We start from the raw sequence: 25,720 nt of genomic DNA on the forward strand, positions 1-25,720 counted from the left end.
GAGATCATGCAGTGGCTCTCCAGTAATGACCACTTACTATCCCTAAAACCCCCGTCTCTGTCGACGTCTTTATAACCATCCACCGAAACACATCGTAATGGGGAAAAGTAACCACACCGACACTCTCTCCTCTCCCCTTCCTCTCTCTGAGCCAGATGGTCTGGAGAAGAGGTTCAGCTCTCTGTCTCAGTCCGTGTCGGAGCGGGCTGAGCAGCTCCAGACGTCCGTAGCCCAGTCGGTCAGTGTCCAGGAGGGGCTGAAGGGTCTGCTAGCCTGGCTGGACGGCCTGCTGCTGACCCCCGGGCCCGTCCAACCTTCCGCCCAGGCTGTCCAGGACGCCCTCACACAGAATCAGGTACCATAGTAGAAATACAGGGAGTCTACTATGGAACAGTCTGCAGCTATGGTACTGTTTCTTTTCTACATTTATCTCCTTTGAACACTTTTTTTCCCCCTTCACATCTAATACACACCTCCACTGTCCACTTTGCAGTTGTGTTACATGAGCTTATTTTAACCCACTTCCCCTCTGTTCCAGAAACTACGCCAGGAGCTGTTATCCAGACAGGGAAGTGTGGAGGCCACCTGCGACTCTGTCTCCAAACTGCTCCAGAGCTCTGACGCCTCCACGGCCTCCGGGCTCCAGGCGTCACTAGAGAGCCTGACCCAGAGCTACGCCGCGGCACAGGCCAAGCAGGCCGAGAGGGAGGCTGAGCTCCGAGGGCTCCTGCCCAAGCTGGAGAACTATGAGAGACTGAGTGCAGACCTACAGGGTTTCACTCAGACCTGCCTGAGAGCTCTGAGCCCTGTGGGACAGCCTGACCGCAGTGTGGAGGACTACAGACAGACCATAGAGGTGAGGGGCAGGATGATCGATATCAGTGTTCCAGAACCATAGAGGCGAGGGGCGGGATGATAGATATCAGTGTTCCAGAACCATAGAGACGAGGGGCGGGATGATAGATATCAGTGTTCCAGAACCCAGGAGGTGAGGGGCGGGGTGATAAATATCAGTGTTCCAGAACCATAGAGGCGAGGGTTGGGATGATAGATATCAGTGTTCCAGAACCATAGAGGTGAGGGGCGGGATGATAGATATCAGTGTTCCAGAACCATAGAGACGAGGGGCGGGATGATAGATATCAGTGTTCCAGAACCATGGAGACGAGGGGCAGGATGATAGATATCAGTGTTCCAGAACCACAGAAGCAAGGGGCAGGATGATAGATATCAGTGTTCCAGAACCATAGAGGTGAGGAGAAGGATGATAGATATCAGTGTTCCAGAACCATAGAAGCAAGGGGCAGGGTGATAGATATCAGTGTTCCAGAACCATAGAGGTGAGAAGGATGATAGATATCAGTGTTCCAGAACCATAGAAGCAAGGGGCAGGGTGATAGATATCAGTGTTCCAGAACCATAGAGGTGAGGAGAAGGATGATAGATATCAGTGTTCCAGAACCATAGAAGCAAGGGGCAGGGTGATAGATATCAGTGTTCCAGAACCATAGAGGTGAGGAGAAGGATGATAGATATCAGTGTTCCAGAACCATAGAAGCAAGGGGCAGGGTGATAGATATCAGTGTTCCAGAACCATGGAGTTAAGGGGCAGGATGATATATATCAGTGTTCAGGAACCATAGAAGCAAGGGGCAGGATGATATATATCAGTGTTCAGGAACCATAGAAGCGAGGGGCAGGATGATAGATATCAGTGTTCCAGAATCATAGAGGTGAGGAGCAGGATGATAGATATCAGTGTTCCAGAACCATAGAAGCAAGGGGCAGGATGATAGATATCAGTGTTCCAGAACCATAGAAGCAAGGGGCAGGATGATAGATATCAGTGTTCCAGAACCATAGAAGCAAGGGGCAGGATGATAGATATCAGTGTTCAGGAACCATAGAAGCGAGGGGCAGGATGATAGATATCCGTGTTCCGGAACCATACAAGCAAGGGGCAGGATGATAGATGTCAGTGTTCCAGAACCATAGAGGTGAGGAGCAGGATGATAGATATCAGTGTTCCAGAACCATAGAGGTGAGGGGCAGGATAATAGATATCAGTGTTCCAGAACCATAGAGGTGAGGAGCAGGATGATAGATATCAGTGTTCCAGAACCATAGAGGTGAGGGGCAGGATGATAGATATCAGTGTTCCAGAACCATAGAGGTGAGGAGCAGGATGATAGATATCAGTGTTCCAGAACCATAGAGGTAAGGGGCAGGATGATATATATCAGTGTTCCAGAACCATAGAGGTAAGGGGCAGGATGATATATATCAGTGTTCAGGAACCATAGAAGCAAGGGGCAGGATGATAGATATCAGTGTTCCAGAATCATAGAAGCGAGGGGCAGGATGATAGATATCAGTGTTCCAGAACCATAGAGGTAAGGGGCAGGATGATAGATATCAGTGTTCCAGAACCATAGAAGCAAGGGGCAGGATGATAGATAGATCAGTGTTCCAGAACCATAGAGTTGAGAAAGTAAAATATGTAGTTCATTAGCCAAACACAGATATTAGTGTGGTCCTTCTGTGGCTCAGTTGGTAGAGCATGGCGCTTGTAACGCCAGGGTAGTGGGTTCGATTCCCGGGACCACCCATACGTATGATATATATCAGAATGTATGCACACATGACTGTAAGTCGCTTTGGATAAAAGCGTCAGCTAAATGGCATATATTATTATTATTATTATTATTAGATATTAAACAATGATTATATAATGATGCATAGGCAGTTTAGATTGGTCTAAATTGGTCTATCTGTACAATTGAAAAGAAATTGGTATAGATCTGTATTTATTTTAAACCTCATGAAAGATTAATTTGCCATTTGTTAACATGGAAATTATAGTTATTAATGCACAAACATATGTAAAATAACTGAAATTAGACTAAATAATTATGATACTCACATTTTGTTATGTTACAAAGTGTGATTTAAATAGTTTAATAGATTTTTTTTTTTTGGGGGGGGGGGTCATTCATTTACACTAGATACTCCTTAATGTCAAAGTAGAAGAGAGAAAATCTACAGAATACCACAATTCCAAAACATGCCTCCTGTATGCAACAAGGCACTAGGTAATACTGCTAAAAAAACATGGCAAAGGACTACACTTTTTGGAATATATGCAAACCCTTATGTTTAGGGCAAACACAACACATCACTGAGTAGCTGCTTCCTTCTTTTTTTCAAGCCTAGTGGTGTCTTCTTCATGATATGGGTATGCTTGACTTCGGCAAAGACTAGAGTTTTTCAGAATAACAAAAAAAAACGGTATGGAGTGAAGCACATGAAAAATCCTCGAGGAAAACCTGCTTTCCACCAGACACTGGGAGAGGACTTCACCTTTCAGCAGGACAATAACCTACAACACAAGGCCAAATCTACACTCAAGCTGCTTAGCAAGAAGTCAGTGAATGTTCCTGAGTTGCCAAGTTACAGTTTTGATTTCAATCTGCTTGAACATCTATGGCAAGACTTTTGAAATTGATGTCTATGTTCCCCAACACCTTGGCAGAGCTTGAAGAATTTAGAAAATAATAATGGGCAAATATTGCACAATCCAATTGCTCTTAGAGACTTTCCCAAGAGACACAACTGTAATCGCTGCCAATAAGTTTTTTTTAACATGTATTGACTCAGGGGTGAATACTTGTCTAATCAAGGTATATTAGTGTTTTTTAAAATGTTAATTTATCTTTATAAAATCTTCCACTACAAGAGTATTTTGTGTAGATCATTGACAGAAAAAATGTAAATGAAATCCATTTTTATCCCACTTTGTAACACAATAAAATGTGAAGAAATTCAAGGGGGAGATACTTATGATACCCACTGTAGATAGCAGAATTCCAGAAGTATAGACATCAGTTAGACCATAGATCAGTCGGGGAGACCATAGATATTTAATGTAGGATGAGAGGAGGATAGTCTTGCAGAACCATAGAAATCAGTGACCATAGAGGTGAGAGGATGATAGAAATGTTAAGATGTCTGTTTGAACAGAGAAGTGGAAGACGGCACAAGGGACTATGCTGTAAGAGATTTCAGGGAGGGTTTGCCACCTTCAGATATCATATCTGTATCTGCCTTACTACTTACAGGGGGTGAGAGCGGAGCAGGAGCAGGAGGCAGGTCACCTGAAGTCCTTCTGCCAGCTGGGGACAGACCTGAGCCAAGCCAAGGCCCTGACCAGCACACAGACCCTACTGGACAATGTCAAAGAGGTGTCCGATGAGTTCGCCCGACTGGAATCCAACATCAATGAAAGGTATGCACTGCCTTAGAATAAACGGAGCCAAAACCATTCTCGAATCAATGCAAGGCATTGCGGTTCACTGTACAGCCCTGCCAAAAAATGCAAGGAACCATAACCGATAAAAAAATGTATAATATTGACCCTGTGCGCAATGGGTAAGCACTGCCTTAGAATAATACACAAAGCCGAGACGAATACAAAATCGAAGGGAGGTCTCCAGGGGCACCTAGGCTTGTAGTGCAGCACCAATCCCACTAGAGGGAGATGGCTAGATAAAACACAGACTTCTGCTTTGCTTGCACCTTGGGGATTTAGGCTGCGTATCTGTAAAGCACTTTGTGAAAGGGCTTTATATATATTCTTTGTTCGTTTGATACACTATCACATTACTGCCACCATCACAGTCTGAAATATGACACATGACATTTCTCTTCACACTAATGCCTTACACATTCATACACAGAGCAGGACAAGCGAGATTTTCACAAATCTTAATCTGACTGGACAAGCAGAAACAACCACCCCCAACTCTGTGACTGGTTGGGTGGATAACTTTGAATACACTCCTAATTAGTTGATAGGCTGAGTCCTTTCTGTATGGCAGCACCAGTTGCCATGTCGCCCTGGTTTGTACCGCCAGTAGCGCCTTAGCCTGCCACAAGGGAGTCTGCCAGTCATTCCATTTCTATGAGGCCAATGTCCCGTCTAGTGTTTCTATTTCTATGTCAGGGCCTCTAATGGATACCATTGGACTGTCTGTTCGTCTAGCAAAAGATCGCAAAAGCTCCCATAGTGGCTTATACATGTATAGAGGGATTAGGCCTGTGCAGGATGTCTTACCAGTAGCCCTTACACCTTTGAAAGCTGTGTGTTGCCAACAGTGGTGTGTGTGGGTGGACAGTGTTAGCTGATGGCACAGGAGTGAATGTGGTCGGCGGCTACTAAGAATAAGCCTGGGGTTATAGTGGGCACAGTTCAGTGTCCATTTATCGGTCATACAAAAAGGGTCTTACGCAGACTGACCAGGAGGTAAATGACACGCTTTCAATGACCCAGGCGGTTCTAAAATGGTTGTTTCGTCTGTGTGCACTGCAGTCAGTTTTCAAAGCAGCTGCCATGGGGCAGACCAAGTACAAGGCAAGGGTGTTAACTGCATTCCTCTCTTTTTGTGACATGAAGCATGTGATGGTTAATGTGTAGCGGCTGTGTGTTTCATATGGAAAGGATATTGGGATTCAAATAAAATAATCTCTTCCCCTCTTTCTTTTACTCTTTTTCCTACTTTTGTTCTCCTCTCTTCATTCCTATTTCTCTTTTTCTCCCACTGTCTCAATTTCTATCCCTACATCTCTCTGTTTCTCTCTTTTTTTGTTGTTGTTCAATCTCTCTCTCTCTCTCTCGCTCTCTCGCTCTCTCTCGCGCTCTCTCTCGCGCGCTCTCTCGCGCGCTCTCTCTCTCTATCTCTATCTCTCTCTCTCCAGGTACAATGCCATCCAGAGTTGTGAGCAGCAGTTGGGCCAGTTCCGGTCTCTCTCTAGCTCCCTCCTCAGGTGGCTCCAGACAACACAGGAGCAGCTGCCTCTCAAAGAGCCCAACGTCAACACAGAGGCCCTGCAGAGGAGAGTGCAGCAGCTCAAGGTGTGTGTGTCTTTTTTTTAAATTACTACATGGTTTGATCACACTCCTGCAAAAAACAGTATAATCAATCACTGAAACACAATTTACTCGTTCTAAGGTATTGCTAGATTTCTAAGTGTATTGATGAATACGTTCCAAAGCATGATAGTGATTCAGAATGATATTTCCATGTGATTATTCATTGAGGAATTATGTAAGGCCATGAATAACGTTCAAACATTTCTTTACTAAGGACTTACTGACTGACTGGGAGGCCCAAGGGGTTCGGGTTCTGGAGCTGAACAAGACTGGATCAGAACTGGAGACCCTTATCATAAACATCACAGCCCCCCAGACCAAGACAGGTAAGGGGAATGAGAAACAACTGCCTATGTGTGTGTCCCCAGCTACCTGCATGTCCAAGTTCATCCAAGCTCTGTTTGTGAGTATGTTTTGTGTGTGTGTGTGTTGAGGTCTATGCTATCAGTGTGTGTAACGTGAACACGCGTTCTAGATGTAGCCCGTGTCCATGCTAAACTGGGTGTGTGAAAGCCAGAGGCTGAGAGTGTTTATATGCTTAGCAGTGTCTTCTATTGTACTGTCCATGAACGTGTGTTGGTGTCCGTTGTCTGAGTGCAGTGTGTCCCTCTCCCAGGTGTTCCCCAGGTCAATGGTGCAGGAAGCCCCAGCAGTGTCAATGGCATTCACACATGCAAAGGTGAGCTCACCCTCACTCCCTTCTCCGGAAACCAATAGTCTTTGGCCTCCTTCCTCATACGAGATGCTCTCCAGCGCTTACTACTTGTGGACGTCACCGCTTGATTTACAATCTACTTGCTCGCCCCCCCAAAAAAAAATGCTCATTATATATCTGTTTTCTGTCTGTGTGTGTCGGTCTTCTGTCTGTAAGCTTCTTGTATGTGCTACTGCAGTGTCTAACACCGTTGAAAATGTTTGTTCTCACTAATATTCTGTTGCCCTGGAAAGTTTTAACCAAATAACTTCAGTGTAAACCCTTTCAAGAGTTTTTCTTGCCACTGTCAACTCTGCTTTTACGACTGTGAAATGGAAGACACTGTACAAATCAAATTGGATTGAATATGATCGATAAATCCTCCTCTCTCTCTGTGTCTCTGTCTCTCTGTCTCTCTCTCTCTCAGACCTGACAGAGCTGCAGGTTGCGGTGGCGGAAGTGAACAGTCGTTACGAGGAGCTGGGAGAGGGACTGAAGGACCGACAGTCGCGCCAGGAGGCCTCTCTGGAGCTGAGGCAGAAGGCCAGGCAGAGCACCGAGGAGCTCAGCCGCTGGCTGGGAGACCGGGAGAACAGCCTGCACCTGGGCCAGACTGCCGCCTCCCCCTCCAAACCGGAGGTGGTACGCGCCCAGGCCCAGGAGAACAAGGTAAGCGTCTGGACTCGGGTCAAACCACTGTCAAAATTGGAGTGTATTATGCCTCTGCTAGTTGGTCATTAATGCTGCATTGGAAAATCAAAGTGTGATCACCCCGTAGCTGACATAAACATATGGTACTTTCTATTGCTTACTTTGTACATGCTTATCCTTGTCTTTTTATATCCAACGTACTGATATAGCTGTTCTTCTGTACTTTAGGCCTTACTGTCAGAGCTGGCAGAGCATTCTGGGAAGGTGAAGGAGCTGAAGAGCACCCTGGAGAAGCTGATAGCAGACAACCCAGACTCCCCAGAGGCAGACACCTGGAGAGAACAAATGAAGGAGATCGGTGAGTGGTACTGGAATGGATGAATAGGGTCAGACATTTTGAATAGTTATGGGGTAAGGGACACATTTTAACGTAAGGAGCCAGCAGGCCTATGTCCTTTGCATGGGCATCTACACAGGACTTGGCCCTGAATCACCCCAAAAATAGCCATTTTGAGGTTTGACTAAGCGGGGTGCATTTCAGAGGATAAGAAAATCAACACTGTGGGAAGACAGGCTAATATAGTAGTTATTTGAGATGTAATTATTTGCGTCAGTAAGGGTTATTAGAGCTTTTCACAGCTTGAAAGGTAAAGAACACGTGATTTGGTTAAGATCAATATTAGGCAGCATGTGACTGGGATGTCTTAACATCACCTTCAAATACTTGATATTTTTCCCCTGACTTGATTATAGCCCTGTGATGTGTAAGGTAGGAACACGGCAGAGCTCCTTTCGCCACACATTTCACACAGGGCTTTATTTCAAAGCCGTGTGGATCCAAGACTCACTCTCTCTGTTGGATGCCCAGTGCGTGAGTCATGAGGAAAGAGAAAAATTGCTTATTTCTCAGCGCCGTGTGTGTCAAATCAAAATGTCATTTGACACGTGTGCCGAATACAACCGAATACAACTACCGCGAAATGCTTGCTTACGAACCCTTCCCAGCGACGCATAGTTGAAAGATGATAATAATACAAATGAAATGGTAACTCGAGGAGTAAAATGCACAAGAATGGAGCTATATACAGGAGGTGTGTGTGCGTGCGTGTATGAGCAAGTCAAAATAATTGGTCTCCACTGTGATACAAATTGTCCTTCATACTGTTTCTATTGTGTTTTTTCAGCTTTGGGAATGTCACTCATGGAACCCATCAGGTTCACTGTTGTTATGGTCCTCCACTAGTTTGTTAGTGTCATTTTTCTTATATATGTATAAGCAATAGTTGCTATTGTTTTTCACTCCAACGTTCACTTCCTATTTACTTAAGACTCCCGCTGGGCAAAGGCCAATGAGGCGGCGGTACAGAGGCAGGTGGAACTGGAGACCTGTGCTGATAGGCTGGGCAGCTTTGCCACAGCAGCCAGTCAGTTGGGGCCGTGGCTCAAAGAGAAGGAGCTGATGATGAGTGTGCTGGGACCCCTGAGCATCGACCCCAACATGTTGAATACCCAGAATCAGCAAGTGCAGGTACATGGAGGATGTTTACTGTGTTGAACACTTGCAAAATAATGAATACGAATGTCACAATAGATTGTTCACAACTTGCCAATCCTGTTCTTGAATCTGCATAAACCAATGCCAACCGCATTCTGATGAATTACTGATCAATTGCACTAGCCAAAATGTAGAATTGATTCCTCGTTGATGGATGATGTTCTGACCCCCGTTCTTTCCCTTCCCTCCGTCCTCCACAGTTCATGCTGCGTGAGTTTGACACCCGCCGGCCCCAGTTCGACCAACTCACCCAGGCGGCCGAGGGCATCCTTTCACCGTCTGGTGGCGACTCCTCCCCGCAGGATGCCAAGGACCTAGCGGAGGTCCGGTCCGAGCTGGGCTCCATCTCGCAGCAGTGGGACGACCTCACTCAACGTCTGTCCCGGCGCTCCGGGCACATCGGCCAGGCCCAGGGCACCAGCGAGCGATACCAGGCCCTGCTGAAGAACCTCTCGGTCAACGTGGGGGCGCTAGGGGAGCGGCTGGACGGCCAAGCCTCGCTCAGTGCCCAGCCCGAGGCCCTGAAACGGCGTCTGCAGGAGACAGGCGAGATCCGCTCTGAGCTGGAGCAGAGGAGAGAGGAGCTGAGCGAGGCAGAGAAGCTGTGCGGCGAGCTGAGTGCCATCGTGGTTGAACCTTACCTGAGAGATGAGCTGAAGAAGAGGCTGGAGAGCGTGAGTGGCCCGCTGAGGAGTCTGGAGGAGAGGGCTGGTGAGTCATTCTGTCTTGTCTATGGTGTTCATCTTAATTATGTTTGTATGAATCTCTGTTGGCTTCAGTAGTATTTGTATGTGAAGGGGAAGGGTATGTTTTTGGGTGGGATTTGGTCTCATTGTGGCTAGTTGTCAAGGTTTTCAATCCAGCGCTCTCACCTCTCTCGGGCTTAGGTTGAATGTTCTTCATCAAAACATCTGTAAATGAATAGCATTAAAATCCTCTGCCCTCTCTCTTTCCCACAGCGGACGGTCTATCCCAGCTCCAAGCCGCTCTCTCCAGCACCCAGCAGTTCCAGCAGATGTTCGAGGAGCTGCGGAGCTGGCTGGACAACCAGAGTGGTCAAAGAGACTCTACCGCAGACTCCCTCCCCTGCCAGCCCGAGGCTATCCGGACCCTGCTTGCCCAGCAAGACGAGCTTCATCGCGGGGTGGCCAGCCAACGTGGCCCCTACGAGCTCATCCAGGCCGAGGGGGCCTCCCTGCTCGCCTCGCTACCCGCCGGCGGTGAAGAACGATCAGCCTTACTGTCCCGGCTTACCGCCTTACGCCAGGACTGGGATGAGCTCAACCAGTGCATCACGGAACGCCAGAACCGGCTGAAATCCGCCCTGACCAAGGCCGAGAGTTATCAGCAGCACCGTGCCGAACTCACACCCTGGGTGGTGGAGTGCGAGGATCGGGAGGCTGACATCCAGCTCTCACTAGACCCTGCGGCCCTGGATGAGGCTTTGCAGAAGGCCAGACAGCTGGGGTTGGATCTAGAGCGCCGACGCCCCCTCCTGGAGGCTTTAAACATTGCGGCCGACCAACTCCTGGAACACTGCCGCGTCGGAGAGGAAGACGTACGCGACGAAAAAGCCCAACTAAACCGTAGAGTCGACGGACTGGCAGAAAACCTCCAAAACCGTGTTTCCCAACTGGAAGAGCTAGCGGGTCGACTTAAAGAGTTTGAGGACGGGCGGCAGGCGGTAGAGAGGAGGCTGGAGGCAGCGCGGCATCAGATCGAGGTGCAGGAGGCGCTGGGCCCACAGGCGTGCAGCAACAAGAGCCTGGAGCGGCTGAGGAGCCAGCAGGAGACGCTGCAGTCGCTGCAGCCACAGGTGGCCTACCTGAGGGATCTGGCCCAGGGGCTGGTGCAGGACGCACCCCACACAGCAGGGGGCAGCGGAGGAGGAGAGGGAGGACAGAGGCTGGAGCAGCAGGCCCGAGACACGGACAGAGAGTTTGGAGACGTCAGCGAAAAGGTGAGAAGACCTGTGAGGAATTTAGTATACAGTGTATTTCATGTATTTCATGTATAAACAGTATAAATATTTCATAGACACGCCGATGAAAGGTGGAGGCCAGCATTCTGTTCAATAGGAGAATGTCCAAAAAAGAAGTGTCGTTTTCAAAAATATGAAACACTAAAATAAAATGGAGGTGTCACAATACTCTTCAACAGCCTTTTCTCTTTTGAAACCATTTGTTTGGTGTTGTTGGATTAATTTTACATATCCTTTACAATTACATTAGTGGACAAATGAGGAAAGGAGACAAGGAAAGAAAGCCATTTATGAGTATTGTAACACAGCCAATCTATTCACCCTGGAGTGTGACTTATACAAAGGAGGAGCCAATTTTAGCAAGGGTCATTGTGTGTGTGTGTGTGTGTGTGTGTGTGTGTGTGTGTGTGTGTGTGTGTGTGTGTGTGTGTGTGTGTGTGTGTGTGTGTGTGTGTGTGTGTGTGTGTGTGTGTGTGTGTGTGTGTGTGTGTGTGTGTGTGTGTTGAAAGAGAACAGAACATATTTTTTAGCTGACTGAGGAGTTCCAGTGATCTTGTACAGCTCGAACGCTTCAGGCCATCTAATCACCATACTGAAATGTAAACCAACGAGTCAAGAGCATTGTACTGTATATTGATATGTATAGTTACCAAATGTGCCACATATAGTTACTTACAGACTGGTTTCACTTACAAATCAATACGGTATTTCATCAGATGCATGGTAAGGAGATATTACATTTGACCATTATTGATTAGATAAATGTCTCTTAACTCTCTTGCTAATGAGACAAAAAGTGAGTCATCAAAACCGAGATAAAATGCTGACTCATGTATCCTAGTTAATTGTATTTGTCCCTGTATTTATATCATATCGTTACATCAGCAAGGCACCATGCCACTTCCAACTTGCTAACATTATTAACTCTTATCTCCCTTCCTTCCCACCTCTCTCGCTCTCTCCGCTCAAGATTGAAAAGTGCTGTTCCACCCTGGAGTCCCGTCTCCAGGGTGTGGGCGAGGTCCAGTCCTCGGTGCGCGACCTCTTCTCCCACCTGGCTGACCTGGATGACGAGCTAGACTCGCTGAGCCCCGTGGGGCGCGACGCCGACTCGCTTGCCTCGCAGGCAGATGCTGTCCACGCCTTCTTAGCTCGCCTGGCCACGTTGAGGTCGGAGCTCGAAGGTCACGGAGGCGACTGCACCGACATGCTCCGGCGCGAGGGGTCGTCTCCCGATCTCCTCGCCCTGAGGAGAGAGACGGAGGCCCTGAGCCGCCAGGCTGGGAAGCTGTCCGAAAGGGGCCAGGCCAGAATGGGACAGATCGAGGTGGCTGCCGAGAAGGTGGCAGAGTTCTATGCCAAGGTGGCGGAGCTGCAAGGGCTGCTGGGACGGGCCGAGGAGGGGCTGAACACACAGGGCGTGGTGGGGACAGAGGTAGAGACCATCAAGCAACAGCTGCATGAGTTCAAGGTAAGAACTAGTTTGATGTTTATTGTTGTGAATGTGCAACTACTGTCATGGAAATGGAATGACTAGAATGGACGTCAATGTTCCGTGATGGGTGGGCCGGCGGCCATTTTGACTCTTTACACAGGCCTGGAAGTAGTTCTCTTTCTATGGCTATCCTATTGTAATATATTTTTGTATCGTCTTGTGCTCTTCAGAGCTTTGTAAGTTGGGTAGAGCCAGTTATGGTAGTACAGCCTCCTAGGCGAAAGCTTGGCATATGTTTTTGGTGCCGGCATCAATGTTATTGCACAGTGGCCATTTTGTTAGAACCTCTCACCTGGTGCTCGACTCTGACCTGTAAAAGTATTAGTGTGTCTTATTGAAATAAGCAATTGACTAACACAGATCCTTTTTGAAAGGCTTAAGTTAAGAGTCATTTCTTGGGAGAGTTTTGTGTATTAAGCCTCATCTCCTAGCGCAGATGCTTTGAGTTCTTGTCTCTCTCTGTCTGGAACTATGTCTACAGCATGACGTGTGTGTACTGTGGCATCCTCTCTTCTACAAATCAACACCAGCTTCAACTTTGCTGTCGCACTACTTTCCTTCCCTTCATACTTGTATTAGCACTTGATCGAACAGGATTTTGCTCGAGCGACGCTTCTTTCATAACGCCGTTCCTACTGTGGACGGTGTTGTGATGGAGTGTGTGACCCCTCCTGACTCGAGTCGTTCCGCTGGCTCCGAGCTCTATTTATAGAACCGTTTGGGGGGGGGGAGATCACAAGAGGGGGTATGGGGACTAAGGAGGTATGTGTTATAGATGTTACCTTGAGCCTACATGCAAGGAAGGAGGGATATGATCCAGTTGGTCATGGCTGGGGGTATGACACGGAGGTCTAGAGCCAGGTAGAGAGGAGAGTTTAGTCACGGCAGCACTGCACAACTTCTGACGCATTTTATTTCTGGGACGCCGTTTGGGTCTTTGCGTGTCAAAACAAGATGCACGTAAAATAACACCTTGACGTGTCAAATAAGCTTGTTGACCAATCAGGACTTAATAAGACTGCACGTGACATACTACTTTAACACGTTCAGAAATGTTTTATGTAGTTATTACACATTGATTACACTCACTCGTGTTTCATTTGTCACAACGATTCATAGATACGAATGTAATGACGATGGTAAAGTTGTCTCGCTCACCTGCCCTTCTCCAAGCTCTGGACAGTGCTGGTCATTTAAAAAAAAAGCTAGCTAGCTGATGGATGCAAACAATGTTCTTCCCCAAAAACATAGCAAAACGACATAATCGGTTTCAGTAGCTGTAGTTAGCTGGCTAACTATCTAGCTAGGTGTCGTCCAAAATACCCCTAATTTACAAGACAGTTTTTATTTGGGGCGGCAGCGTAGCCTAGTGGTTAGTGCGTTGGACTAGTAACCGGAAGGTTGCGAGTTCAAACCCCCGAGCTGACAAATCTGTCGTTCTGCCCCTGAACAGGCAGTTAACCCACTGTTCCCAGGCAGTCATTGAAAATAAGAATATGTTCTTAACTGACTTGCCTGGTTAAATAAAGGTCAAATAAAAAATTTGATTAATGGTGGTCGGATCTATGTGAAGCTTGTCACAATAAGGATAAGCCACAATAGTGGAATGGTGTGGTTAGCCTTCAAAATGAACGTATGTCATTGAGAGTGATGCAAATGAATTATGCCATAATTGAATAGATCATGCTAAACGAGGTTGGAATGTTATATAAAATCAACAAAATACAATTTCTTAATTTGACAAAAATCTGTTGAAATCACACTGGATGTATTAGACTTTAGAATTGCATTGGGGGCATATTTATTTCACTGTACAACCTTACCCCATGTCATTGATCCACAATCCATAGGTATCAGTGATACCTAGAGAACGTTAGTGTCTTATAGCGGGACTCTGAAACCACTGTGAATTGAGCAACATGTATTGTACCAGTCGCTCTACTATGTGTACTGAACACTATTCCAGAGGGAAAACAATACTGCGTGGATGTTTTGGAGTCTGAGGACTTTGGGAATAAAGTACTTGGGTACTGAGTAGACTGATACCCCATTTCATTGATCCTCAAGCCTTCAACGTCAACACACACAATAGGCTGACTGGGTAGGTGATTTCATTCAGTCCTACGATAACAGCTACAACGCTAATATTTGCATATACTCTTCACAGTTGTGTTCTGCGCGTGTAACCGAGTCGACCGATAAACCATTTCGATGTTCCACATTCCAACCTTGTTTAACATTTATCTAATCTAAATATGGCACGATTCCACCAATTTGAACCTTCTGCGTCACTTTAAAGGGGACTTTTATTTGAAGGCCAACCGCACATTCTGTTGCAAATTCTATTGTGGCTAGCTTCACAACACATCACCAAGCCTCATTAACCAGATGAAGCTAGCTGGCTGTTTATAACGTTAGCTTTGGGTAACAGGGTTAAGTAGCTTGCTAATAGATCAATTTCAATCGCCAAACAAGGGTCTACCTAGCTAATATTAACTCACAAGGATCCTGAAATCATTGCTTAGAATATTTAAAATTACAGCAGTTTCTACTGGTCATTGTTTTCAGGCTGGTTGCATTGGCGCTAGCTAGCTACCCCAGAAGTTGCTAATAACATCGATCAAAGATATTTACCATTTTTTTTATGCTGCTCGTTTAAACTTGATGTTATTTCAAATGCTTACACAAACGTTTTCCCATTCGGTCAAACAAGTAATGCCTTATTACCAACGCGGTATTGTAAACACATCGTTCGTGGCCGGTGTGTGTTTGTTTGCTGTCTTTTTGTAACGTTACAACTTTGACTGCTACTGATTTAAAACATGCATGTCACCTTTATTTAACCAGGTAGTCTAGTTGAGAACAAGTTGTCATTTACTACTGCGACCTGGCCAAGATAAAGCACAGCAGCTGGACACATACAACAACAGAGTTACACATGGAATAAATAAACATACAGTCAATAACACATTAGAAGAAGAAAACAAAAAAAGCCTATATACAGTGAATGCAAATGAGGTAAGATAAGGGAGGTAAGGCAATAAATAGGCCATGGTGGCGAAGTAATTACAATATAGCAATTAAACACTGGAATGATAGATGTGCAGAAGACGAACGTGCAAATGGAGATACTGGGGTGCAAATGAGCAAATTAAATAAATACGGTCTGTCGATGAGGTAGTTGGATGGGCTGTTTACAGATGCAGTGATCTGTGAGCTGCTCTGACAGCTGGTGAGGGAGGTAAGAGTCTACAGCTTCAGTGATTTTTGCAGTTTGTTCCAGTCATTGGCAGCAGAGAACTGGAAGGAAAGGCGGCCAAGGGAGGAATTGGCTTTGGGGGTGAACAGCGAGATACATTTGCAGGAGTGTGTGCTACGTGTGGGTGCTGCTATGGTGACCAGTGAGCTGAGATAAGGCGGGGCTTTACCTAGCAGAGACTTGTTGATGACCTGGAGCCAGTGGGTTTGGCAACGAGTATGAAGCGAGGGCCAGCCAACGAGAGCATACAGGTCGCAGTGTTGGGTAGTATATGGGGCTTTGTTCACAAAATGGATGGCACTGTGATAGACTGCATCCAATTTGTTGAGTAGGGTTTTGGAGGCTGGCACATGTTCTAAGTCAGAACCGTCCAGAGTAGTGATGCTGGACGGGCGGGCAGGTGCTGGCAGTGATCGGTTGAAGAGCATGCATTTAGTTTTACTTGCATTTTAGAGCAGTTGGAGGCCACGGAAGGAGTGTTGGATGGCATTGAAGCTCGTCTGGAGGTTAGTTAACACAGTGTCCAGAGAAGGGCCAGAAGTATACAGAATGGTGTCGTCTTCGTAGAGATGGATCAGAGAATCACAAACAAGAGCAACATCATTGATGTATACAGAGAAGAGAGTTGGCCCAATAATTTAACCCTGTGGCAACCCCACAGAGACTGCCAGAGGTCTGGACAACAGGCCCTCCGATTTGACACACTGAACTCTATCAGAGAAGTAGTTGGTGGACTAGGCAAGGCAATCATTTGAGAAGCCAAGGTGCCAATAAGAATGTTGTGATTGACACAGAGTCGAAAACCTTGGCCAGGTCAATGAATACGGCTGCACAGTAATGTCTCTTATTGATGGCGGTTATGATATCGTTTAGGACCTTAAACGTGGCTGAGGTGCACCCGTGACCAGCTCTGAAACCAGATTGCAATGCAGAGAAGGTACGGTGGGATTAAAAATGGTCGGTGATCTGTTTGTTAACTTGGCTTTCGAAGACCTTAGAAAGGCAGGGTAGGATAGATATTGGTCTGTAGCAATTTGGGTGTAGAGTGTCTCCCCCTTTGAAGAGGGGGATGACCGCGGCAGCTTTTCAATCTTTGGGGATCTCAGACGATACGAAAGAGGTTGAACAAGCTAGTAATAGGGGTTGCAACAATTTCGGCAGATAATTTTAGGAAGAGAAGGTCCAGATTGTCTAGCCCGGCTGATTTGTAGGGGTCCAGATTTAGCAGCTCTTTCAGACCATCAGCTATCTGGATTTGGGAGAAGGAGAAATGGGGAGGCTTGGGCAAGTTGCAGTGAGGGGTGCAGAGCTGTTGACAGGGGTAGGGGTAGGGGTAGCCAGGTGGAAAGCATGGCCAGCCGTAGAAAAATGCTTATTGAAATTCTGAATTATCGTGGATTTATCGGTGGTGACAGTGTTTCCAAGCCTCAGTGCAGTGGGCAGCTGGGAGGAGGTGCTCTTGTTCTCCATGGACTTTACAGTGTCGCAGAACTTTTTGGAGTTAGTGCTTACAGGATGCAAATTTCTGTTTGAAAAAGCAAGCCTTTGCTTTCCTAACTGCCTGTGTATATTGGTTCCTAACTTCCTTGAAAAGTTGCATGTCGTGGGGGCTGTTTGATGCTAGTGCAGTGCGCCACAGGATGTTGTTTTTGTGCTAGTCAAGGGCAGTCAGGTCTGGAGTGAACCAAGGGCTATATCTGTTCCTGGTTTAACATGTTTTGAATGGGGCATGCTTATTTAAGATGGTGAGGAAAGCACTTTTAAAGAATAAACCAGGCATCCTCTACTGACGGATTGAGGTCAATATCCTTCCACGATACCCGGACCAGGTCGATTAGAAAGGCCTGCTCGCTGAAGTGTTTTAGGGAGCGTTTGACAGTGATGAGGGGTGGTCGTTTGACCGCGGACCCATTACGGACGCATGCAATGAGGCAGTGATCGCTGAGATCCTGGTTGAAGACAGCAGAGTATTTGGAGGGAAGGTTGGTCAGGATGATATCTATGAGGGTGCCCGTATTTACAGATTTGGTGTTGTACCTGGTAGGTTCATTGATCATTTGTGTGAGATTGAGAGCATCAAGCTTAGGTTGTAGGAAGGCCGGTGTGTTAAGCATGTCCCAGTTTAGGTCACCTAACAGCACGAGCTCTGAAGATGGGGGGGCAGTCAATTCACATATGGTGTCCAGGGCACAGCTGGGGGCAGAGGGTGGTCTATAGCAAGCGGCAACCTCTCCAGAAGGTGTATTTTTAAAAGTAGAAGCTCAAATTGTTTGGGCACAGACCTGGATAGTAGGACAGAACTCTGCATATTGTCTCTAGAAATAGCATTTAAACCAGGTGCTGTCACTGTGTGTGTGGGAGATGGAACAAAATTGTTAACTAAGGCGTATTGAGCAGTGCTAGAGGCTCTACAGTGAAATAAAGCAGTAGTTACTAACCAAAACAGCAATGGGCAAGGCATATTGACGTAAGGGAAAGGCTTACGTAGCCGGGTGAGCATTGGAGTCCAGTGCGTGGCTTCAGGCAGCTAGCAGGCCGGGGCTAGCAAGTTAACAGCAGGGCCTTAGAGGGACGATGCGACAGAGGAAAGTCTGTTGTGGCCCCCTCGTGCTGTTTAATCGGCGGACGGATCAGCAGGGCTGGTAAAACCAGGCCAATTGGCAAAATAGGTATCGTTACCAAAGAGTTTGTCCGATGGGCCTCTTTAAACTAACAGTCCGATGTGCTCTAGATAGCTAGCGGGTGGTGGTGGAGCTTGTCCTGTACGTGCAAATTTAGCACACAACACATTCTATAATATAATTGTATTATTTGATGTGTATATTTTTCCCCATTTTATTTATATTTAACCTTTATTTAACTCGGCAAGTCAGTTCAGAACAAATTGTTATTTACAACGACGGCCAACCAAAAGGCCTCCTACGGGGGCTGGGATTAAAAATATAGGACAAAACACACATCACGACATTAAACAAGAAGGACACCGCAACACTATCTTAAGAGAGACTTAAGACAACATAGCTTTGCAGCAACACATGAAAACACAGCATGGTAGCAACACAACATGACAACAACATGGTAGCAGCACAAAACATGATACAAACATTATTGGGCACAGCACAAAGGGCAAGAAGGTAGAGAAAACAAAACATCACGCGAAGCAGCCACAACTGTCAGTAAGAGTGTCCATGATTGAGTGTTTTAATGAAGAGATGTGGCGATAAAACGGTCCAGTTTGAGTGGGGTTTTTTTGTAGCTCGTTCCAGTCACTAGCTGCAGCGAACTGATCCAGGGATGTGTGTACTTTGTGGACCTAATGTGCAGAACGGTTGCTGTATGCTGAGTCAATCGTGTCTAAAACGTTGTTATAAGGTTCCATCAACCCCCCCCCCCGACCCCCTAGCATGCCGGCGCCAGCCCTTGGAACGCGTTAGGGCCTGTCACCACCGTGATGGACGCCGGGCTAAATTTGATACCAAAGCGAATCACACACCATACGTTTATTTTTTTATTTTTTCAAGCTATCGTCTTCACTGTCTAGGGGAGATACTAGGCTAGTTAACCCAGCCAACAATAATTAGCCTACTCCCTCCCCTCAATAGGAATCTACTGTAGAACATTCCATAGGAATTTGCTGTGTCTTGCTGAATAGGAGAACAGCGACAGGGCCTCTCCATTGTATTACTACTTTCCATTGGTTTCCATTCATTGTGAAATGTTAAATGAGATTTCATGAGTACTGTACAACACAGACAGTTCATTCTGGCTGAGGCCATTACTATGAATTCTATGTTTTGTCAGCCCCTGAGCTTTATGTTACATCCTCTGCACTAGAAGTACTGGTAAGCGAGTAAGTTTGCATCCCCCGCCTTCCTGTTTATTGACTAGTTTACAGTAGCCCCCTAAGCTGGGGACATTTTTACGTAGATTGTGTTAATGATTGGTTATGTTGTCATATCATAAATCAATTGATAATTATATATATGGTACAATGTAAGATGAGCCTTATTTGTATCTGATTGGAGGTGTGTTGCTGGACTTACTGGACAGTGGTTTCTGATTTGGTTCAGCTGGTGTCTTAGTGTGGGAGGATACAAGACAGTTTTTTTTTTTCTCTTTGAGTTTGCTTTCTCTTTCTTCCTCTCTGTCCTGTCTCTTATTCTGTTCTCTTGATTTATCGACGCTTAATATTGTGGTTGGCCACGACAACTCTCTCTCTCTCGCTCTCTCCCCCTCCCTTTCTTTCCCCCTTCTTAATGAGAGAAAGCCGGATGGATGTGTGGCAGAAGACGAGCAGAACAGAGGAGATAGAGGTAGAGGGGGAAAGAGGAGAAAGAGCTGTGAGTCGCTGAGGGAGAGAGAGACAGATAGGAAGGGAGAAGGGAGACTGCTTAATGGAATGTGCATGAGGGGGGGGGTTAAAGAGAGAGAGAGAGAGAGAGCAAGAAAGTGGGGGTGGGTGAGAGGTAGAAAAAGAGAGAGGGGCAGACGGGGACGAGCAAGACTTCCCTTTGCGTAAGATCCTCTTTCGTTCACTCAGGGAGCCCACTTGCCCCATCCCCCCTCCTTCCTTCCCTCTCCCCCTCTATGTGCCCTCTCTCCTCTGGGCTGTAATGGATTCCGCCCAGGTCATTTCAAGCCTAAACATGCCTGTCTGCCCTGGAAGCAGACTAGCCTGACTGCCCCACCATCCCATCCCCCCACCAGACCCCAGTTTAGAAAGAAAAAAAGAAAAAAGCCCAATCCACAGAGATGATGTCATCATGCTTGAGATTTGTGTGTGTAAAAAAAGGGGGGGGGGGTGTATTGTCAGATTAGTGAAATTGTATTGTTGAGCTATTGAACACTGATCTCATTGAGGCATGAAGTGAGGGAGGAATGGATGAGAGAAAGAGTTAGGAGATGGAGGATAGGGAGATGTTTTAAATGGCCTGTGACATTACCAGTCTCTCTCCATGTTCGGGCAAGTCAGTTTGTTTATCAAGTATGTTTTTATAGACCGCCATACTATCTGCAGACGTGCTCTTATGTGATCAGCAGAATTCACCTGTGTATTTAGGGATGCTTTGTGTGCCAATGAGGTGTGTGTGTGTGTGTGAGAGGGAGGGTGTGTGTGGTGGGTGGGGAAACAGCTGAGATTCCGGATACGCCCCCGAAAAGACTGGAATAAGAAACATCCTCTGACACACACACACTCTCCAGGGTGTGGCTCTACTGTATGTCCCCTAGCTCCAGAGCAGCTGACATAGTCTATGGGTTGGGACAGGGACGAGTTGAGGGGTGTTGTGAAGCTTTTAAGTCTCCTGCTACAAATGGGAATTCCTGTGTAGGACTGATAAGGGGGACAGGGGTGACGGGTGAGGAAAGCATTCCCTTAAATGCTGCTTCCTCCCTCTCCACTCTCCCGTCTGCGTAGGCCCGTGTCCTGGGTTCAAATACTATTTAAAATCGTCAAATACTTTAGAACGTTTGCTTTAGCCTGCCTGGAGTGCCAAGTTGGCAGGGTTTGGGACTTTTGGGACTATCCTATTGGTTGAGTGCAACAGGCAAGCTCATTCCAGCCCAGCTAAAGTATTTGAAATGATTTTGAATTGTATTTGAACCCAGGCGTGATGGAGACGTCCCTCCCATATGAATAGTATTTGAACCCAGGCGTGATGGAGACGTCCCTCCCATATGAATAGTATTTGAACCCAGGCGTGATGGAGACGTCCCTCCCATATGAATAGTATTTGAACCCAGGCGTGATGGAGACGTCCCTCCCATATGAATAGTATTTGAACCCAGGCGTGATGGAGACGTCCCTCCCATATGAATAGTATTTGAACCCAGGCGTGATGGAGACGTCCCTCCCATATGGTCTGTGACTCAGATCTCTCCCTCCAACCAAGTCCTCAGAGACAGAAAGGGACATTGGGGTAGTCTTGCTGATTAGCGATTACGGGGTAGCTGATGTAGCTCGTGTGCACGCTTCGGGTAGGAGTGGCCCCTAGGCACTGATCTCGGATCAGCTTACAACTCCCTCAAGTCTTGTTACTCACCCATCACTTAATCTTTAGCGGGGGAAACCCTATTGTGAAGCTCTCTTTTTCCTAAAGATTCTTTGATGGATGGTTTACATTGAAAGCGACATGGCATACTGGTAATATGATGTCGTGTTGATAAGGTGTTCCAGTAGATCTTCCCCGTGATTTACATAGCTACTATACTCATTTATCATCTTCAAAGACCTGGCCCAATTGTGTGGGTCTACACTTTCGGTTTATTTATTTAGCTCATTTTGTTCCTGAGATCTTTGGTCCATTTTCGTCTTTGTTTATTTTCTGTTCTTGGCGGTTGATTGGATCAGGCTAACCCAATTTTCACTAATCATATGAGCTGATTTTCAAATGGACCCTTACTGTACCCTACTGACTGTCCCGATTTGACAACACACTGTGTGTGTGTGTTGATTATTCCTCTCTCCCTGCTCTCAGGATCCTATATCGTCTCAGCTGTTGTGAATTAGACGGGCATGCCACAGCTTATCTCCCCTCTCCCCTTATCGGGCACCATCCTCTGTTACCAGACCAACCATAACAGATACACTGCTTCTTTACATAAACTACACGACTAAGAATAATGTCAAATGAAGAAGCCCAATAATAAACTTAGAAGAAGAGAAAGGGGGTGTGTTTTGTGTGCCTGTCTATTTTATTTTTTACAGAAACTGGGACAAAGCAGGAATGTGACCTCTATTTGGCCAGAATTAGGATATGGAAAAAACCTTATCATTCACATATGGGCTCCATATCCATTCCAGATCCTGCCTAATAATGCGTAACACGGTTGTTTAAAAAAAATAACAAATAATCTTAAGAACAATATGTTAGTCTTTCAGGTATCAAGGTGTGAGTTCTTCGTTTTTCGGGAACCCTTTGTGCCTACTGGCCACACATGACTGCAGCTAAAGAATCTGTAACACCTGCAAGTATTGTACCACCAGTGTGAATTTGATTGACAAGCCTGTTATTCACCAAATGTACTGTACTGGGGCAGGATGGTTGAAGTTGCCGGATGGGTTGCCATGCGTCTCTTTGTGTCTGGGGGAACTGAGAGAACAATAGCCTCATTGAGCAGCTCAGGTAAAACTCTCCTAGTCAATAATAAAACTGCTGCTCAGACAGAGAAGGAGAGCACTTCCTCGCTGCCTGGATACGAGTGGGAGAAAGGTAGAGGATAAATGGGGGGAGGGAGAAAAAGACGAAGTCATGGCGAGAAATTTCATGAAATGACTTGTTTAAAAACCTGAAATATGGATGGATGAGACATGGATTGAGTTCTGTTGAGAGAAAGGAAAGGGGGGGAAGTAGAGGTAGACAAACAAAAGAAGAGGGCACACGTTTAATTTCTACAGGAGTACTCTTGTGAGCAAACCCTCCACAGCAAAGTCAATACTGTCAGTATCCCGTGCCTATGCACCCGCGTATATCATCAAACCGCTCTACTGACTTTGCGGAGACGGTCACAGGCCAACATTATTATATAAAGTCTAGAGACCTACAGCTTGACCTTTTGGCTGAGGGTTAAGCATGAATGGATTCCACTGCTTTGAGTCCCCAATGTGATTAACTCGCCGGGGGATTTTGGGGCCTGCTCCCCTCCCTCTTCCTGTCTGAGTCAGAACTGTGACTCTTTAACCAGGCGTGACAGGCCAAATGAACGGGGGATGAATGACAATTTAGAGGAGAGGAGTGGGGGATGGACAGAGACTGCAAGAGGGATCAAGGATGGAATGCTAAAATGATCAAATCCGACACACTCAAAATGGAGATGGCAGAGAGGGCATTTAAAAAAAATAATAACATTGATATATCTTTCCTGTGCATCCCTTGGTTTTCTTTCTATCCCTCACTCATTTATCTTCTCTGACTTTTCATCTCTCCTGGTAGCTGAGAGGCTGAGCAGAGGGGCGCAGCAATGACAGCTGCACCACAAATGACAAGAGTGAGTGAGAGGTGGAGAGAGAGAAGAGGGGGGAGGGAGAGTTAAAAAGAAAGAGTAGAGTATTTAGCGTGTTTGACATGCAGGCCACGGGCGGATCACAGCAACAGTTAGACAGGAGAGATGGGGGAGGGGAGGGGGGGGGGCAGAGAGAGCAGGCATGCGTTGAGTTCACATTGGCTGCTGTCTCCGTCAGAGTTCTTTAAACAAACAGAGCAAATGAAAAAGGGAAGGGAGGATAAGAGAGAAGAACGAGTGGAGGAGGAGGAACTGAACCACAACTGGCACTATATCAGGGATACAAGGACACAGTAAAAGGAGGAAAACAAACTTGGTTAAAATCAATGTTTTGTCTAGACACTAGATGACGAACGGGGTGCTGTGTTGAAGCCACTGTGCCACCATCTTGGCACCCCACCCCACCGTTGTAAAAAAATATTTTGGAGGCTATGGAAATGCATTTTTTTTTCACGTTTACATTTATTCTATTACAGACGCCTTAATGCATACTTAAACATTATATATTGTGAGCTAAACATAAAATATATATATAAATATTTTCCATAAAGTAGAAGTTTTTCAAATGAACTAATGGTACTGTCCCCACAACAACAAAAATACTTAAAGGAAAAATCCACCCAAAATCACTCATTCCTATAATTTACAGTGTTACAATATTTTGTGAACAAATGTTTCATTTTTTCGTTGTAATAAGATTGGTGGCAACGTGAAAATCGCTGTGAAAACTGTTGCAGCTCAAGTCGATTACAAAATCCGCAATGCTCTCTCTATATCAGCATGTGAATAAGCTCGTTTTTTTATTCATATTTTTTTAGGGTTTGATCAGCTTTAATATTACAGATTGTAGCTTCAACCAATGTAATTGTCGGCATATTTTCCAATTACATACATACATACATACATACATACATACATACATACATACATACATACATACAGTCAAAAGTTGGGACACACCTACTTATTTAAGTGTTTTTCTTTATTTTTCATTTTTTTCCACATTATAGAATAATAGTGAAGACAAACTATGAAATAACACATATGGAATCATGTAGTAAACAAAAAAAGCATAAAACAAATTAAAATAGATTTTAGATTCTTCAAAGTAGCCACCCTTTGCCTAGGTGACAGCTTTGCACACTCTTGGCATTCTCTCAACCAGCTTCACCTGAAATGCTTTTCCAACAGACTCTTCCACATATGCTGAGCACTTGTTGGCTGCTTTTCCTTCACTCTGCGGTCCAACTCATCCTAAACCATCTCAATTGGATTGAGTTTGGGTGATTGTGGAGGCCAGGACATGTGATGCAGCACTCCATCACTCTCCTTTTGGTTAAATAGTCTTTACACTTCCGGTTGAAAAACAAATGATACTCCCACTAAGCGCAAACCAGATGGGATGCAGTAGCCTAGTGGTTAGTGTTGGACTAGTAACCGAAAGGTTGCAAGATCGAATCCCCGAGCTGACAAGGTAAAAAGCTGTCGTTCTGCCTCTGAACAAGCAGTTAATCCATTGTTCCTAGGCCGTCATTGAAAATAAGACACATTCAAGTGTGCCTTGAATTCTAAATAAATCACTGATAGTGTCACCCCCACACCACCTCCTCCATGCTTCACGGTGGGAACCACACATGGGAAGACCATCTGTTCAGCTGCTCTGCCTCTCACAAAGAAACTAAAAATCTAAAATTTGGCCTCAACAGACCATAGGACAGATTTCCACTGCTCGTGTTTCTTGGCCCAAGCAAGTCTCTTCTTATTATTGGTGTCCTTTAGTAATCGTTTCTTTGCAGCACTTCGACCACGAAGGCAGTCTCCCCTGAACAGTTGATGTTGAGATGCGTCTGTTATTGAACTCCATTTCTGAGGCTGTTCAACTCTGATGAATTTATCCTCTGCAGCAGAGGTAACTCTAGGTCTTCCTTTCCTGTGGTGGTCCTCATGTGAGCCAGTTATATCGTAGCACTTGATAGTTTTTGTGACTGCACTTGAAGAAACTATCAAAGTAATTGAAATTTCCCAGATTGACTGACATTCATCTATTAAAATGATGATGGACTGTCATTTCTCTTTGCCTATTTGAGCTGTCCTTGCCATAATATGGACTTGGCCCTTCTGTATGCCACCCCTACCTTGTCACTTCACAACTGAT

The 25,720-nt window shown here is 45.9% G+C and overlaps 1 protein-coding gene across 10 annotated transcripts in view; it reads left to right on the forward strand.

Annotated features, from left to right (window-relative positions):
- LOC118398941 (microtubule-actin cross-linking factor 1-like) overlaps positions 1–25,720 on the forward strand; it is a 144,567-nt gene that overhangs the window by 55,737 nt on the left and 63,110 nt on the right. For 9 of the 10 annotated variants that reach the window (XM_052471960.1, XM_052471951.1, XM_052471954.1 and 6 more), the window contains exons 44-55: positions 156–355; positions 539–856; positions 4,119–4,285; positions 5,755–5,911; positions 6,144–6,255; positions 6,546–6,608; positions 7,051–7,292; positions 7,503–7,632; positions 8,603–8,802; positions 9,030–9,540; positions 9,789–10,789; positions 11,781–12,281. In XM_052471960.1, the coding sequence (XP_052327920.1) occupies positions 156–355; positions 539–856; positions 4,119–4,285; positions 5,755–5,911; positions 6,144–6,255; positions 6,546–6,608; positions 7,051–7,292; positions 7,503–7,632; positions 8,603–8,802; positions 9,030–9,540; positions 9,789–10,789; positions 11,781–12,281 (3,602 nt within the window). The remainder of the gene's footprint in view (positions 1–155; positions 356–538; positions 857–4,118; positions 4,286–5,754; positions 5,912–6,143; positions 6,256–6,545; positions 6,609–7,050; positions 7,293–7,502; positions 7,633–8,602; positions 8,803–9,029; positions 9,541–9,788; positions 10,790–11,780; positions 12,282–25,720) is intronic. The other variant, XM_052471955.1, reaches the window with a different exon arrangement.

Source organism: Oncorhynchus keta, chromosome 20 (assembly GCF_023373465.1).
Source record: "Oncorhynchus keta strain PuntledgeMale-10-30-2019 chromosome 20, Oket_V2, whole genome shotgun sequence".
Lineage (NCBI taxonomy): Eukaryota > Metazoa > Chordata > Actinopteri > Salmoniformes > Salmonidae > Oncorhynchus > Oncorhynchus keta.